General features: G+C 41.8%; 1 protein-coding gene across 7 annotated transcripts in view; it reads right to left on the bottom strand.

Moving 5' to 3' along the window:
- Nucleotides 1-1,304: 1,304 nt before the first annotated feature.
- nbeaa (neurobeachin a) overlaps nucleotides 1,305-13,075 on the bottom strand; it is a 109,118-nt gene continuing 97,347 nt past the window's right edge. For all 7 annotated transcript variants that reach the window (XM_037747857.1, XM_037747858.1, XM_037747851.1 and 4 more), the window contains 13 exons: nucleotides 12,276-12,416; nucleotides 12,036-12,155; nucleotides 10,583-10,735; nucleotides 10,279-10,443; nucleotides 9,747-9,836; nucleotides 8,500-8,692; nucleotides 6,949-7,020; nucleotides 6,540-6,695; nucleotides 5,434-5,604; nucleotides 5,210-5,311; nucleotides 4,242-4,438; nucleotides 3,925-4,076; nucleotides 1,305-3,000 (listed from right to left, as the gene is read on the bottom strand). In XM_037747857.1, the coding sequence (XP_037603785.1) occupies nucleotides 2,910-3,000; nucleotides 3,925-4,076; nucleotides 4,242-4,438; nucleotides 5,210-5,311; nucleotides 5,434-5,604; nucleotides 6,540-6,695; nucleotides 6,949-7,020; nucleotides 8,500-8,692; nucleotides 9,747-9,836; nucleotides 10,279-10,443; nucleotides 10,583-10,735; nucleotides 12,036-12,155; nucleotides 12,276-12,416 (1,803 nt within the window). In that variant the 3' untranslated portion in view covers nucleotides 1,305-2,909. The remainder of the gene's footprint in view (nucleotides 3,001-3,924; nucleotides 4,077-4,241; nucleotides 4,439-5,209; nucleotides 5,312-5,433; nucleotides 5,605-6,539; nucleotides 6,696-6,948; nucleotides 7,021-8,499; nucleotides 8,693-9,746; nucleotides 9,837-10,278; nucleotides 10,444-10,582; nucleotides 10,736-12,035; nucleotides 12,156-12,275; nucleotides 12,417-13,075) is intronic.

The following is a 13,075-nucleotide window of genomic DNA, read 5'->3' as shown; positions in this document are numbered from 1 at the left end:
GTTGACGTGTGTTTTTATGTGGATACCTTACCTTTCCGTGCATGTTTTACTGTACTTTATTACACGGCTCTATTGAATACTCGATTCTGATTGGTCAATTACAGCGTTCTACGGTCTGTTATTATTTTATAGCAGACCGTCGCTATGTATAACAGACTGTTGCTATGGGCGCAGTTCTGATGTCGGACTCTGGCGGACCGTTTTCGTGTCAAATTATTGATTTCTTAAATAAGTAGCCGTGTAATAAGCGGGATAATGTACAGCTAGTGAGTCATTGTTGTGAAATAAACCCCTTCAGGGCGATGAGAGACCGTCAATGACCGCCTCGCTGTACATTATCCCTTACGTATACCGCGTGACTGCAAATCTGACTTTTGTCCATGGGTTAAATGAATGCCACTAATGATTTCATTGCACATATTCTCTTTTTTAATGCTTGTAAGAAGTGTATTCATACTTTTATCTCTATTTGATTACATTAGGTGCTCGACCATGAGCACAAGTCTACAGCTACTTGTGGCACACGCAATTAAGAAAACTCACACCTGAAACTTTACACTGTTTTCCTTTAAGAAGCTCCACAGGAGTGGCTTTGAGTTACATGCCATGCTCAAGGGAACTTCAGCTGTTTTAAAAAGCATGCAGCTAGTGCTGGAAATCAAAACGGGACACTTTGTTAAATCTGTTTTCTTTGGAAGTGATGCAGAATAGAGCGCTACAGGAATGAGTCCTAAAACCCGAAAATGAGTTAGCATTTAAGCACTTCCGGTTCCCTCGTCTGGAGGTCAATGTTTTTTTTGAATGTTTTTTTTAGTTAACACAGGCTTAAGACATTTTAACGTTTTGTTCTACGACATAGAATACATCAATAAATACCCCACTTGTGAATTTTGAAGCCTTTATGTGTCTTTAAAAATGGCAGTTGCTAACAAGTGGCTAAATGAGACTACAAAACGTCATCACGCCGACTCGTCTGCGGTTTACTCGCGCATTTACACTTCAAAAATCATAAAAGTGGTGTTCATTTGTGGAGATTATCTTGCTTTTTGTCAAGGGAACTGCTAACTTCTTGGTTGGCTCTACAAAAATACGTCATCCCTGCACCCCTCTATATGACTGACAGCAATCTGAAATGAAAAACACAGCAAAGCAGGTAGTTCAACAACGCAGTCAAGAATGTTAGAGAGAAACATTTGAAATCATTTTAAGAAGTCTCGTAGACGCTACAATAAGACGTCCTCGATGTCTCACCTTTGTGCAGCGCTCTCGTCTAGAAGTGACCGATGAAAAGTCAAGTCATCAAATTCTTTGCATATTTTATTTTTCTTATCATGATTTTTTTTTTTCAACTCACACATGTCATATTTTACATCTTTGCAATAAAACATGAATACAATAGTTTTTAGGGTTTCATAGATCCAAAAATATTTAACCTTTTTTTTTGGATACGTAAGTTGAACCTGTCGATAGAGTATGTGCATGTGCGCATTTGATCAAGATGGCTTCACACATACAGTACGTCTCGCATTTCATCCCCCCCTCTCCTCCTTTCCTTCCTCCCCCCACCTCTATCAGCTACAGAATCATGATATTGCTTACAACTGTGAGGTTGTAAAACCTAATAATCACACATGAGCTCAACGCTTTAAATACAAACATCAATGCACAAATAATCCCGAAGGGGAAATGGACCTAAACGAAATGGCAGCCGACCAGAAAGAACCAAGCTAATAAATAATGATATGTGATTGGTGCAAAGTGCAAATACAAAACAAACTTTTACATTGATTTGATTCTCTTCTTTTAAATAATCAACAAATGTGGGTAAGTGAAGGTTTTCCTTTGCGCTTTTCAGTCTTATTCAGCTGATTGAGTCTCCCACCAAGCCTGAACCAAGACTATATGTACATATTTGACAAAACAATCACCAAATATACAAAGGAAATCATGTCAGTCTTGTGGTTGTCGTCCTCGGTGGCGCTGGCAAGACCTCTTTATCATTACCATCTCCGGCAAAACAATCACCATCCTTGACACTGCCGTTTTTATCATCAGTCTTGTCAACATTATAATAATTATTACACAATATTTTACATACAGCAAGTCATTAATAAATTAAAGGTGATAAGCGCAGTTTGTGTAGTGAAAGAACACGTGTAGACTCCGAAGGAAGCAGAGCCTTATTTACATAAGAATCCGATTTAACCCTGCTGCGGGTAAAAGAAGAAAAAAAATAATAAAAGGAAATAAAACCAGATAAAATCAAATAAGATAAAATCATAACCCCAGGCAATTTTTCGAGGGTGAATTTTAAGATCAAGCCAATAGCACCGGTTTTTGAACAGTGGGTGGGGCTGGTTCATTTCTGACCATTTCTAATCAGTTTAGACACATTGAAGGAGTCTTAATTTATAGTCCACCCAATAATTCCCAAAATGAACTCCCCTTATAAGAAAAGTAAAATTGATAAAGAAGAAAAATATAAAGGGAAAACAAAACTTAGGTTCTTTGTCTGTGAAGCATTAAGCGTACCAGGAACTGCACCAGTCCTGTGAGTGGTACGGGTATGATCGACCTCTACAAGGTCTGCTTGACTTGCTCTCTTTCCCCCAGTCTGCAGTCTATTTTATTAGCAGGTTTTGGTGTGTATCTCCGGGGTTTTATGTGTCTGTGGTTACACACGTGCGTGTACGTATGCACAGAGGAAGTTATTTCCACCAGCGCTGCCGCATCCTCAAATCAAGTAAGCTTCACAAGGGATTAGAGCCTAAGGTCCGGTTCTTGTTTTTCCTTCCTCTCGGTACCTTTAGTTTCCCCCGCGTCGCAGATACACAGCAGAATGCACCACCTCCTCTCCCCTCTTGTTCTCCTCTCCTCTCTCCGTCCTCCTCTTCCTCACGCTGTCCACCTCAGTACCTGTTCTGGTGTTCGTAGTGCCAGCGGTTGAAGTCTATGTTGAACGCCACAATGCTGCCGGACGCCATGCCAGTGATCAGAGTCCTGAGGGCAGAGCACACAGAACGTCACATCCGTAAACCAGGGTTTTAGGGTTGCAGTGCATCGATTGTAGTACATTTCCCTTAGGTTTGTGTAAAATAACTGCCCTATGACTGATCATTCAGTATTCTCTGCTGCCCCCTTTTGAGGTGACCCAGTTTCCCCAACAACAGTAGTTCTTAAAGGTACAGTGTGTAGGATTTGGCAGCATCAGGTGGTGTGGTTGCAGATTGCAAACAACTGAGTACGCCTCCTTTCACTCGTCCCTTCCAAAGAATGCGGTAACATGAGCTGCCGTGTGCAAAACCGTGGTAACGCTGTTCTCTTCGCTCAGAGGCCATCTTTACCATAATAACATTACTTTAGGAGCAACGGAAGTCAGACGGTGGCTGGCGGTACCACGGTTTTGCACTCTGCGACTCACGTTACAGTTATTTCACAAGCGTGTCGGAGAACTACGGTGGATTTCAGGAAACGTAAAAACTTGAAAAGCTCTCTCTAGAGTCAGTGTTTGGTATGTCTGTTCTGGGCTACTGTAGGAACATGGCGGAGCAACATGGTGGACTCTATGAAGAGGACCCGCTCCCTATGTAGATATGAAGGGCTCATTCTAAAGCTGGGGACACATCAACCCAACATCAGAGAACCAGCAGACTAGAGCCGACGGTGTGTGACACACCAAAAAAACTAGGCCGACCGTCGGCTTGGTGTGTCAGAACCTTAAGCTAACGGAAACACAACGATTCTTAGTTTCAGGTGATTATACACTAATGAAAACATAATTATGAATATTATATTCCATTTCTGCTAATAGATCCCTGAAATGTTACACACTGGTCCTTTAAGTAAAAAAAAAAAAAGGTCACACTGTTTGCATCTCCTTCTGTCTGTCTGTCTGTCAGAGTGGCACCCTGTTGGTTTAAATACCTCTGGTCATGTGAGAGGTCCATGGCGCGGATGCCTGCGTCGCAGCCTGGATAGATGTAAAGCTGTTTGAAGTCGCATGCCTGCCAAACTTCCACAACTCCGTTATCACCTCCTGTCACCAAGTTCTGTCCGTCGCTGCTCAACAGGATCGCCTGGAGAGAGAAAAAAAAAAAGAAAGAAAGAAAGCTCAACAGAGGCTCCAGTGTGCATACAACAGTATATTGCATTGTTTACGAGTAAATAAGAACAGTATCCATACACCAAAAAAGAATATTACAGCATGTTTACATAAACAGCATTAACTCCAACAGCCTTACCCGTGTGGAATCGTTGACCTCCATTTGTGCCAGCAGTTTCCCATTTATGCTGAAGTTGCAGAAGCGGCCTCTCTCATAGTAGATGATGCAGTGGCCCTCGCTGGACACTGAGATGAGGCGGGGCCGCTGACACAGCTCTGGCCCCTCCAGGGCCCTGAGCAGATCCCCTGTGATGGTGTGGACCAGGCACGGGCCCTCTGAGGAGCAAGACAAAAGCAAAGATAGTGAAGAAGCAATTTCTTTTTATTGTGCATCTTTGGTGATGGTGAAGTTGGAAATATCAACCCGACCTCTAAAGCAGGGGTTTCAAACATACGGCCCGGGGGCCAGAACCGGCCCACCAAAGGGTCCAATCAGGTCCACTGGATGACATCATTAATTCCAATTTTACAATAAAATGTACTGCTATTCCTATTTGGGGGTATCCTGTCCTAATAAGTGTAGCAAGCCCAATGCTGGATGCACTTTTACAGATCCCACGTGCTTACTGTACGTACAGACTAAGTGACACAACACTGTCAAGCTACTGTTCATGCAGGAGCCGCCGGTGGAAAATATCTTTGTCAAAAAGGAGAAAAGTGGACACAGAGTGTCGGGTTTGCCAAGAATATGGACCAGATCCTATTATTGCACAGAGGTGAATGGGAAACCAGTGTTCTTGGTGTGTTCACAGCACCTTTCAGTGCTCAGGGAATATAATATAAAACTGAGAAGATAAGAGGCCAGCGAGACATCTCATCATCTGTTTTGTAAATGGATTGTTCATTAATTGTGAATGTTTTCAGAATGTACTTGTACTTCTCATCACTAACAGGAAGGGGAACATTCTGAGGTGTTGTTATTTATAGTTTACTATGCAATGGTTTCACTGCTCTAAAAGAAGTTAAAAAAACAAACTTTGTGGAAAACATAAAATGGAAAATTGAAATCTGTCTTAGGCACAGACAGACATATGAAGACACACAAACCTTTAGCTCCACTGATGACCAGCCCCAGCTCTGCACAGACAGACACACACACCACCTCGTGGTCATGTCCTGTCAGTACCGCCCTGGGAGCAGGGTAGTCACCTGGAAGACAAAACAGAGTTAGAGACACCATAAGGGAGCTGTAGTGTTTTCTGAACAAGGAACATACTCATGTACAAACTGAGACAGACAGGCGAACATTCACACATGTTGTCACCACTCACTGTTGTTAGGGTTGTCCCCAATAATGTGGTGCCGTCCACTCCAGTACCACAGAAGAAGAGTGGCATCTCTTGAGCCTGACACGATGTAGCAGTCTCCGCCGATATAGGACTCTGACCTGGCCAGACATGTCACTACATCCCAGTGGCCAAAAACAATCTGGGTCAGCTTTCCTGTGGAGAGGAGGGAGGAAGACGGCTAAGTCAGTGTGTGCCCTCTACTCATATTTTTAAAAGGCTGTGGTTGCTTAACTTCCAGGATAACAAGACTCGGTCAAAAACTGAGTATATGGTTGGACCGTGTTTGGTCAGTCTGTGAATTTGTGGCTGAATTGTTACACAAATAGTCAGTGGTCATGTCTATAATGTTAAATCCAGCGGTACATGTCCACCAGATCCGACGAGGACACTAGAGGACGCGCTGCTACACTCAACTGGCCGTTCAAGCGGTGACGTGGAACACACCTGATTGGTCCCTGGTTTTCTGCTCGCCGTTTCAAACAGGAAACAACATGGCGGCCTGCTCGTAAACTTTCTGTTATTCCGTCTAAACAATCTATCAAAATCTACTTCTGAAAACATTTTAAGCGAGAACTAGGCGATGCCACTGCTGAAACGCGTTTCATTTTAGATTTAGATCGCCTAGTTTGACAGCTTGGTCCATTTTCGTGGGCCGGACGCATCATACTGGATGGGCTCATTTGCATAACGGCCAATGAGGACACTCCAACACTCGGCCGACCAATCGTGTAACTTCATCACTCACTCAGCGACAGACTTTTGCGTTTATAGGGCTGGCCTTCTGCGGTCCAGCCAAAAGCACACGGGTTAAACAAGCAGGTTAGTGAATCTAAAGCACTAAATCTCTGGACCGATAAATACAGAAATGTACTGTATGCCCAAGTGCATATGTAAAAAACAGTGTTATAAATCTCCCCTAGATCAATAAATCTAAATACAAATCTAAATAAAATTGCAAATGCATGAGTCTACATGATCCACATTCAAACTAGGACCTCTGACAGAATCACAAATTGCAGCGTTAATAATGCCAGCTAGAGTAAATTTCTCAACTGTATTCAATTTCTCATAAATGATACAAAACCTACCCGTTTCAGTGGAGTAAACACGGAAGCTCTTGTCCCAGAAGCCGCAGACAAGGATGTAGCGATTGTCGGCGGTGACCACAAAACAATGCGTGTTGATCTGGATGCTCTGGTCCACGAGGTCGGTGATCTGACGCTTGTTCACGCCTGAGTTGTTTGCTACACGGGAGAAACAAAGATGTTAATGAGGGCATACGAATGCAATACGGTTCACAAGCTTTCTACTGAACTCCGACCTTTCCTGATCTTTCATCGCTCGGGTTAGTTTTGCAGCCGGTGTCTCAGCAATATATGTACATAAATCCCCCAGTGTATCATGTGATGTATTGACTTCAGTCCCGCTACTTGTGTCCTTAATATTATCGTTACGTAAAACCAATTAAATCTGCTGTGGAGGTTTTTGTGCACTGACCTATGAGAGGGTCCATCTCAATGGGTAGATGATGAGCCTGCTCTAGGGAGTATCCTGGAGCTCCACGGAGGCCTGAAGGATAGAAGGGTCAAACATTACACACAGTCACACACACACCTCATAAAACAGTGAAGGATAAATGCTAAACTGCAACCTCTCATATAATCCCCCGCTCGAGTGCTCTCTGATGAAAGCTCTGATGCAGGATTATGTTAAAAAGTAAGAGCCTCAATAACAAAAAAATCCACTCGAGCTGCCGTATGACCCTCCGTAATTACATTACCATGATTCATTAAACCTACCCCGCTGTGCTAATGAGGTCATTAAAGGTTAATAGAGGATTTAATGAACTAATATTTCCATGTCAACATTTAGGAAAATAAGAGTAAACACTAATATAATACAAATCGACTCAATAACTACTACTGAAATGATCTCACTACAGGCTTAAATAAGTCTTAATTACATGGCTACAGATATAATTTTCATTATGTGATTAATATGAGTAGTTCTGATTAATCCTTTTTAGGATTTAAATATCAGAAAATGTCTTGTATCTGGGTATGATGCCACGACAACTTCTTGGCGTTTCTAAAAACGTACGTGTTTAAAATAATGGTTAAGTCAAGGACCACCCACATTATCAGACTGGTTTAATTTGATGCATGACATTTTTGTAAAGGAAAAATTAACATTTACTTTGAGATTCAAGACAGACATATTTGATAAAGGATGGATTGAGTTCATTAACCTATATAGAACTGATTTCAGGTAAAAGAGCATCAGTTGTATTGTAACCACCCTGGTTATCTGCTGTGTTTGTCTGTTTGATTTGTATTGTCTGATTTGTAGTGCCATTTGTTTGGCTTCAAGAACAAAAGTGTACTATGTAAGATGCTTTGTACCTGTTGACTTTCTACTCAAATAAAAAGAAAATATTAAAAAATTAAAAGTCAGAAAATTGTGAAAATTACTTACTTACTTATTATTGTGTTTCCTTGATAAATTACCTAATTTATATAAAATATCAAAATATTACTGATCAATTTTCCGTTGCTTAACTTATCGATTAATTGACTAATCAGTTCCGCCCAATTATGAACTTTGTATATTACTGTATTATCAAGGGATTGCAATAATGTAGTTTCAGAAAGTTGCTAAAATAACAACTAACTTTAAAAATATGTAAAAATGAGGATCTTTGGATTTCATTTATGTGTTGTGTTAACTTGTGTTGTAGCTGTGATTAATATTATAGAGTAAATAGAGTAATTCAAAAAAAAAAGAAAAGGGTCTAAATTCTCTGATTCCTGCTTCTTAAATGTGAATATTTTCTGGTTTCTTTACTCCTCTATGACAGTAAACTGAATATCTTTAAGTTGTGAACAAAACAAGACATTTGAAGACGTCATCTTGGGCTTTGGGAAACACTGATCTACATTTTCCACCATTTTCTGACATTTTATAAACCAAACAACTAATCAATTAATCAAGAAAATAATCAACAGATTAAATGACAATGAAAATAATCTTTAGTTGTAGCCCACTCACCGACAGTGTTGTGCCAGCGGTTGACGGCAAACAGCCGGCTACACGTGACGGTGACGGCTGCTGGTATACTGAGGTGGGGGAGCGTGTTGGCAGCGACGTGAGTGACGGGGGAGTTGGAGGGGAACTTGAGCACCATGATGACGTCCTGCTGCATCTGATCCTTAAACATCAGTGGGCTCTGGGGAAGGAAACACTGGTGAGACAGACAGAGAAAAGAGAGAGGGGACAGAGAGGAAGAAAAGGAGGGCAGAGCGGGGAGGGAAGGTCGGGGGGAGAGAGGAGGAGGAGGAGGAGGAGGAGGAGGAGGGAAATGGAGACGGAGGTAGAGGGAGAGACAGAACAGATGGGACAGAGGGAGGGAAGGGAAAAGGTATATTAGTGGGAGTACAGGGTCAGAGCAGGTACACACACTGAGGGTGGCTCTAGGCCTAGGAGAGGAGGTGGAGGCGCTGGTTGGTCGGGGTTCAGGACTGACAGGTTTGGGTTGACATGGATGGCTCTGATGTGGAGACACTGAGGCCTCGTTCTGCTGAGGGTAGCATGGAGGACAGAGAGGCTAAAACCAGGGCAGAACTTGCTTTGAAAAAACATCCACATACACTTGTATGTAATAAAATCTCATAATTGGTATATATATGGATACAATGTGTTACCAAAATGAAAAATAGCCTGTCTATAAAAAAACAGAGGAACATTGGGAAAAACTCTCTTCCTGTTTCCAAAGTGAAAGTTAACACACTTATAATGCGTTAAGGCAAGTTTGCTTTAACGCCACTAATTTCTTTAACACATTAACACAACATGTGATGCGTGGAGATACTGGTATCATATGAAACTAGAAAAAACCTAAGGAATCCATTGGTACCAGTCATGTCATACTAGCTTGTCCTGAAGGAGGCTAAATAACGATAATATAATTTCTAATAAATAATATATACATTAATTTGCATAAGGCAAGCATATTTGTCCACTCCCATGTTGATAAGAGTATTAAATACTTGATAAATCTCCCATTAAGGTACATTTTGAACAGATAAAAAATATGTGATTAATCGTGATTAACTATGGACAATATTTGAATTGATTGACAGCCCTAAAACTAACTTAAGGAACATGCAAAAAATAAGTATGTATATCTTCTATCTAGATCTGCAGCTGAGGACTTATTGTTTTTCGAGGGAGTCTTTCTGTAAGCATATACGGAGAATACTGTTATGAAACTGCTAAGGATGTCGAGGTATTCTCACCAGGTGCATGGCGGAGGAGCGAGGTGGATGAGGCTCGATCAGCAGCTGGGAGGGGATTTGACCACATGCCTGAATCTGGGACTCAACCACCTACAGACGGGGAGACAGAGAAGGAGAGGAAGAGGAAGGTTACATGCTTTTGAGAAACATAAAAACAAGTTTAGGAAAGCCCCTCTATTTTTCTTTACTTTACTTTCCCTAAATATTCAATATCTTTTATGTATTTTTCCTGTGCCAAATTTTTTTTCCTAGGATGGCGAAGTCATAACCTGCCCTACTCTGCCTCTGATTAGGCTGTAAAGTACTGTATGTTCTTTCAATTCATCCCTAGGAAGAACTACTTTCTCAGCCATTATGAGTAATCATCTAGTGATTATATATCTCAGAGCTTTAAACATTACCGATCTGATGCTACCATCTCCTAGACAGCGCTGTCTATCGCAGCACGAGAAACTCATGAGGGGGAGATTTCTGCACTGCAATAATCAATTTGCGAGTCAAACGAGAGTGATGTGTTGTCATAGAAACCGACCTCCCGTTGCGAAGCGTCTGCATTGTCTAGGTTGATTGCTCCCTCGTAGGACAGGAAGTTGAACACGTTGAGACCTCGGACTGCTTCTGGCCCTCGCTGCTTGTAGCCAAATATTAGATCGATCCACTGGTGAAGCTGGCACGACACAAACTCACTCTCCAACGCCTGGTCCAAGCAACAGGTGCAAAAAGAGAGGAAGGAAGACAGAGTCAAGAATATGTTCAGTGTCATTAGAGTGGATTTAAAGACAGAGACAATAAACTTTTAGCTTTTTATATTTTAGAAAATAGACTTTGTCTCTCACCATCCGGTTAATGCGGACAAAGTCTTCAGGTTTCTTGGCCCAGGCGGGAAGCTCCACGTCACACACAGAAACGCCATCATCGCGCAACCCGAGCTCGTACTCGTTACTGTTAACGAACATCTCAGGCAAGTAGTAGAACTCTGGGATCAGCTCCTGATGGACACGACAGAAACACAAAATTATTATTTCCCTAAAAGTATTATTGATTTTAGAAAAATCTGTGACGATATGAAAGATCAAAGCTGACACACAAACACTCACGCAAGCTGTTTCCACCAATATTTTAATAATTTACACCAGAACTTACAATACTTTCAGCTATTAATTAAGTACTTTACAGTTATGTTTCCCAAACTTTTTTTCTGGGCATCCACTTTCATAGATTCAATATTATAAGTAGGCTACATTATCAGAACAATACGGACATTCAGGCTCCCACATGTGGCTCACAGGTGCAGATATAAATGTTTAATAAAAGACAAATGCAAATTTATTTAGCGACCCTCGTAAAATCTCCTGCGACCGATCTGTGGGTCCCGACCCAGTCTTTGGGTCTTTCAAACCACAAGTAAACCGCAGTGAACAGAAACCAACAAATGATATTTTCTTATGATTGTGTGTTGTACGTATTGGCCTCATGTGAAATCCTGACCCTCAGTTTGAGATCCAGGGCTTTAGACGATGTGTGAATGTCTTCAAGTGGTTATTGACACACCACAAACAGTTTTTACCTATTTCGGTGAAAAACACACTACTTTCAGTCTCTTGCGTTTTTGTGTTTTCAGTTGTTTGTCTCAATACTTTAAAGTGGCAGTAGGCAACAATATTTTGGCATAATTTGGCAAAAATTCCATAATAACCTTTCAGCATATTGTAATTCAAGTGATCTGAGAGAAAACTACACCTCTGCACCTCCTCATGGCTCTGTTTACAGGCTTTAGAAAATCTTGCCCGTGACGGCAGACTTTGACCAATCACAGGGCATTTCAGAGAGAGCGTTCCTATTGGCTGTTCCACAAAAGGAGATGCGCGTTCACGTCTGGTCTCTGCAGATAGTGAAAGCCTCGGTCAATGGCGGAACAACCTACTGGAAAGCTTGCTATTCCAGCATTGGCAGCAACTGCCTACACCTCAAAACAACCCAAAAAAAGAAAGACAGACTTTCAAAAAGACAGTCCAAACTGTTGATGTCATTAGAAGGTAATGTGTAGCTCGCTGCGGTAGCCTCCTCAGATGTAGCGAGCACGTATGAAGCGCGTGCATATGCCCGTTCTTGTGTGGGGGGAGGGGCTTCGGACAGAGAGGGGAGAGCGGAGAGAGGAGAGAGAGGAGAGAGCAGCTCGAGGGGATGCAGGATTTTGCGTTTTCCGGATTTCTACGCACTGCAGCTTTAAGGCTGATTTTATTATTTTATAATAAACTCAACCGCTCGCTTCAGCCCATCAATAGTTACCTTGACATCAGCCGTGTCCCTCTGGCAGTTCCTCCACGAGCAGCCGATGCCAGAGAAGGCTCTCTCCGGATGGTCGAACTTGTTATCGTTAGCGTTGAGGAAAAACGTGGTGAAGGGCTCCTGCAGGCACACGAACAGACAAATTCATTTAAAACAAAACAGCCATGGGTCCCTGCCGTGTGCTCAGGCGGCTGCTGAAGGTTAAAGTCTGCAAGTGCGTGAAGTGCAGCAGGTACTTACTATTCTGAGCATCCACATCAGTGTTGAATGAGCAGTGGAGTACAGGGTTGTATAGTGGTGAGGAGGCGTGCCGTCGTCGTCCCACGTCTCGTAGCGTTCTGCGTAAAACGCCGCTCGCTTGGGATTCAGTGCACCGATTGGCTGGAATAAAACCATACATTGGTTTCAGAGGGCAAGTTAACGGGATAATAACATATTAACGTTTTTTAGGTTGTAGCGGGCTCAGTTTTAAAGCTAAGGTGAAGATACTGGCATCAAATGAATCTAGAAAAGTTAAGGAATCAATTGGTACCAACCCTGTCATACTTGTCGCAAAGGAGGTTGAATAATGCTACAAAATTAAAATTTTGGCGATGAAAAACTGGCATTTTCAAAGAGGTCCCCTTGACCTCTGACCTCAAGATATGTGAATGTAAATGGGTTCTATGGGTACCCACGAGTCTCCCCTTTACAGACATGCCCACTTTATGATAATCACATGCAGTTTTGGGCATAGCCTAGTCAGCACACTGACACACTGATACACATATATTTTATGCTAAATGCAGTACCTTTGAGGGTTTCTGGACAATATTTGTCATTGTTTTGTGTTGTTAATTGATTTCCAATAATAAATATATACATATACATGTATTTGTATAAAGCAAGCATATTTGTCCACTCCCATGTTGATAAGAGTATTAAATACTTGACAAATCTCCCTTTAAGGTACATTTTGAACAGATAAAAATGTGCAATTAATTTGCGATTAATCACGATTCAATATTTTAATCAATTAACAGCCCTCGTGAAGATGCAAC

Source organism: Sebastes umbrosus, chromosome 17, assembly GCF_015220745.1.
Source record: "Sebastes umbrosus isolate fSebUmb1 chromosome 17, fSebUmb1.pri, whole genome shotgun sequence".
Classification (NCBI taxonomy): Eukaryota; Metazoa; Chordata; class Actinopteri; order Perciformes; family Sebastidae; genus Sebastes; species Sebastes umbrosus.
The sequence above is the reverse complement of the archived record's forward strand: the minus strand, read 5'-3'. Positions and strand labels throughout refer to the sequence as shown.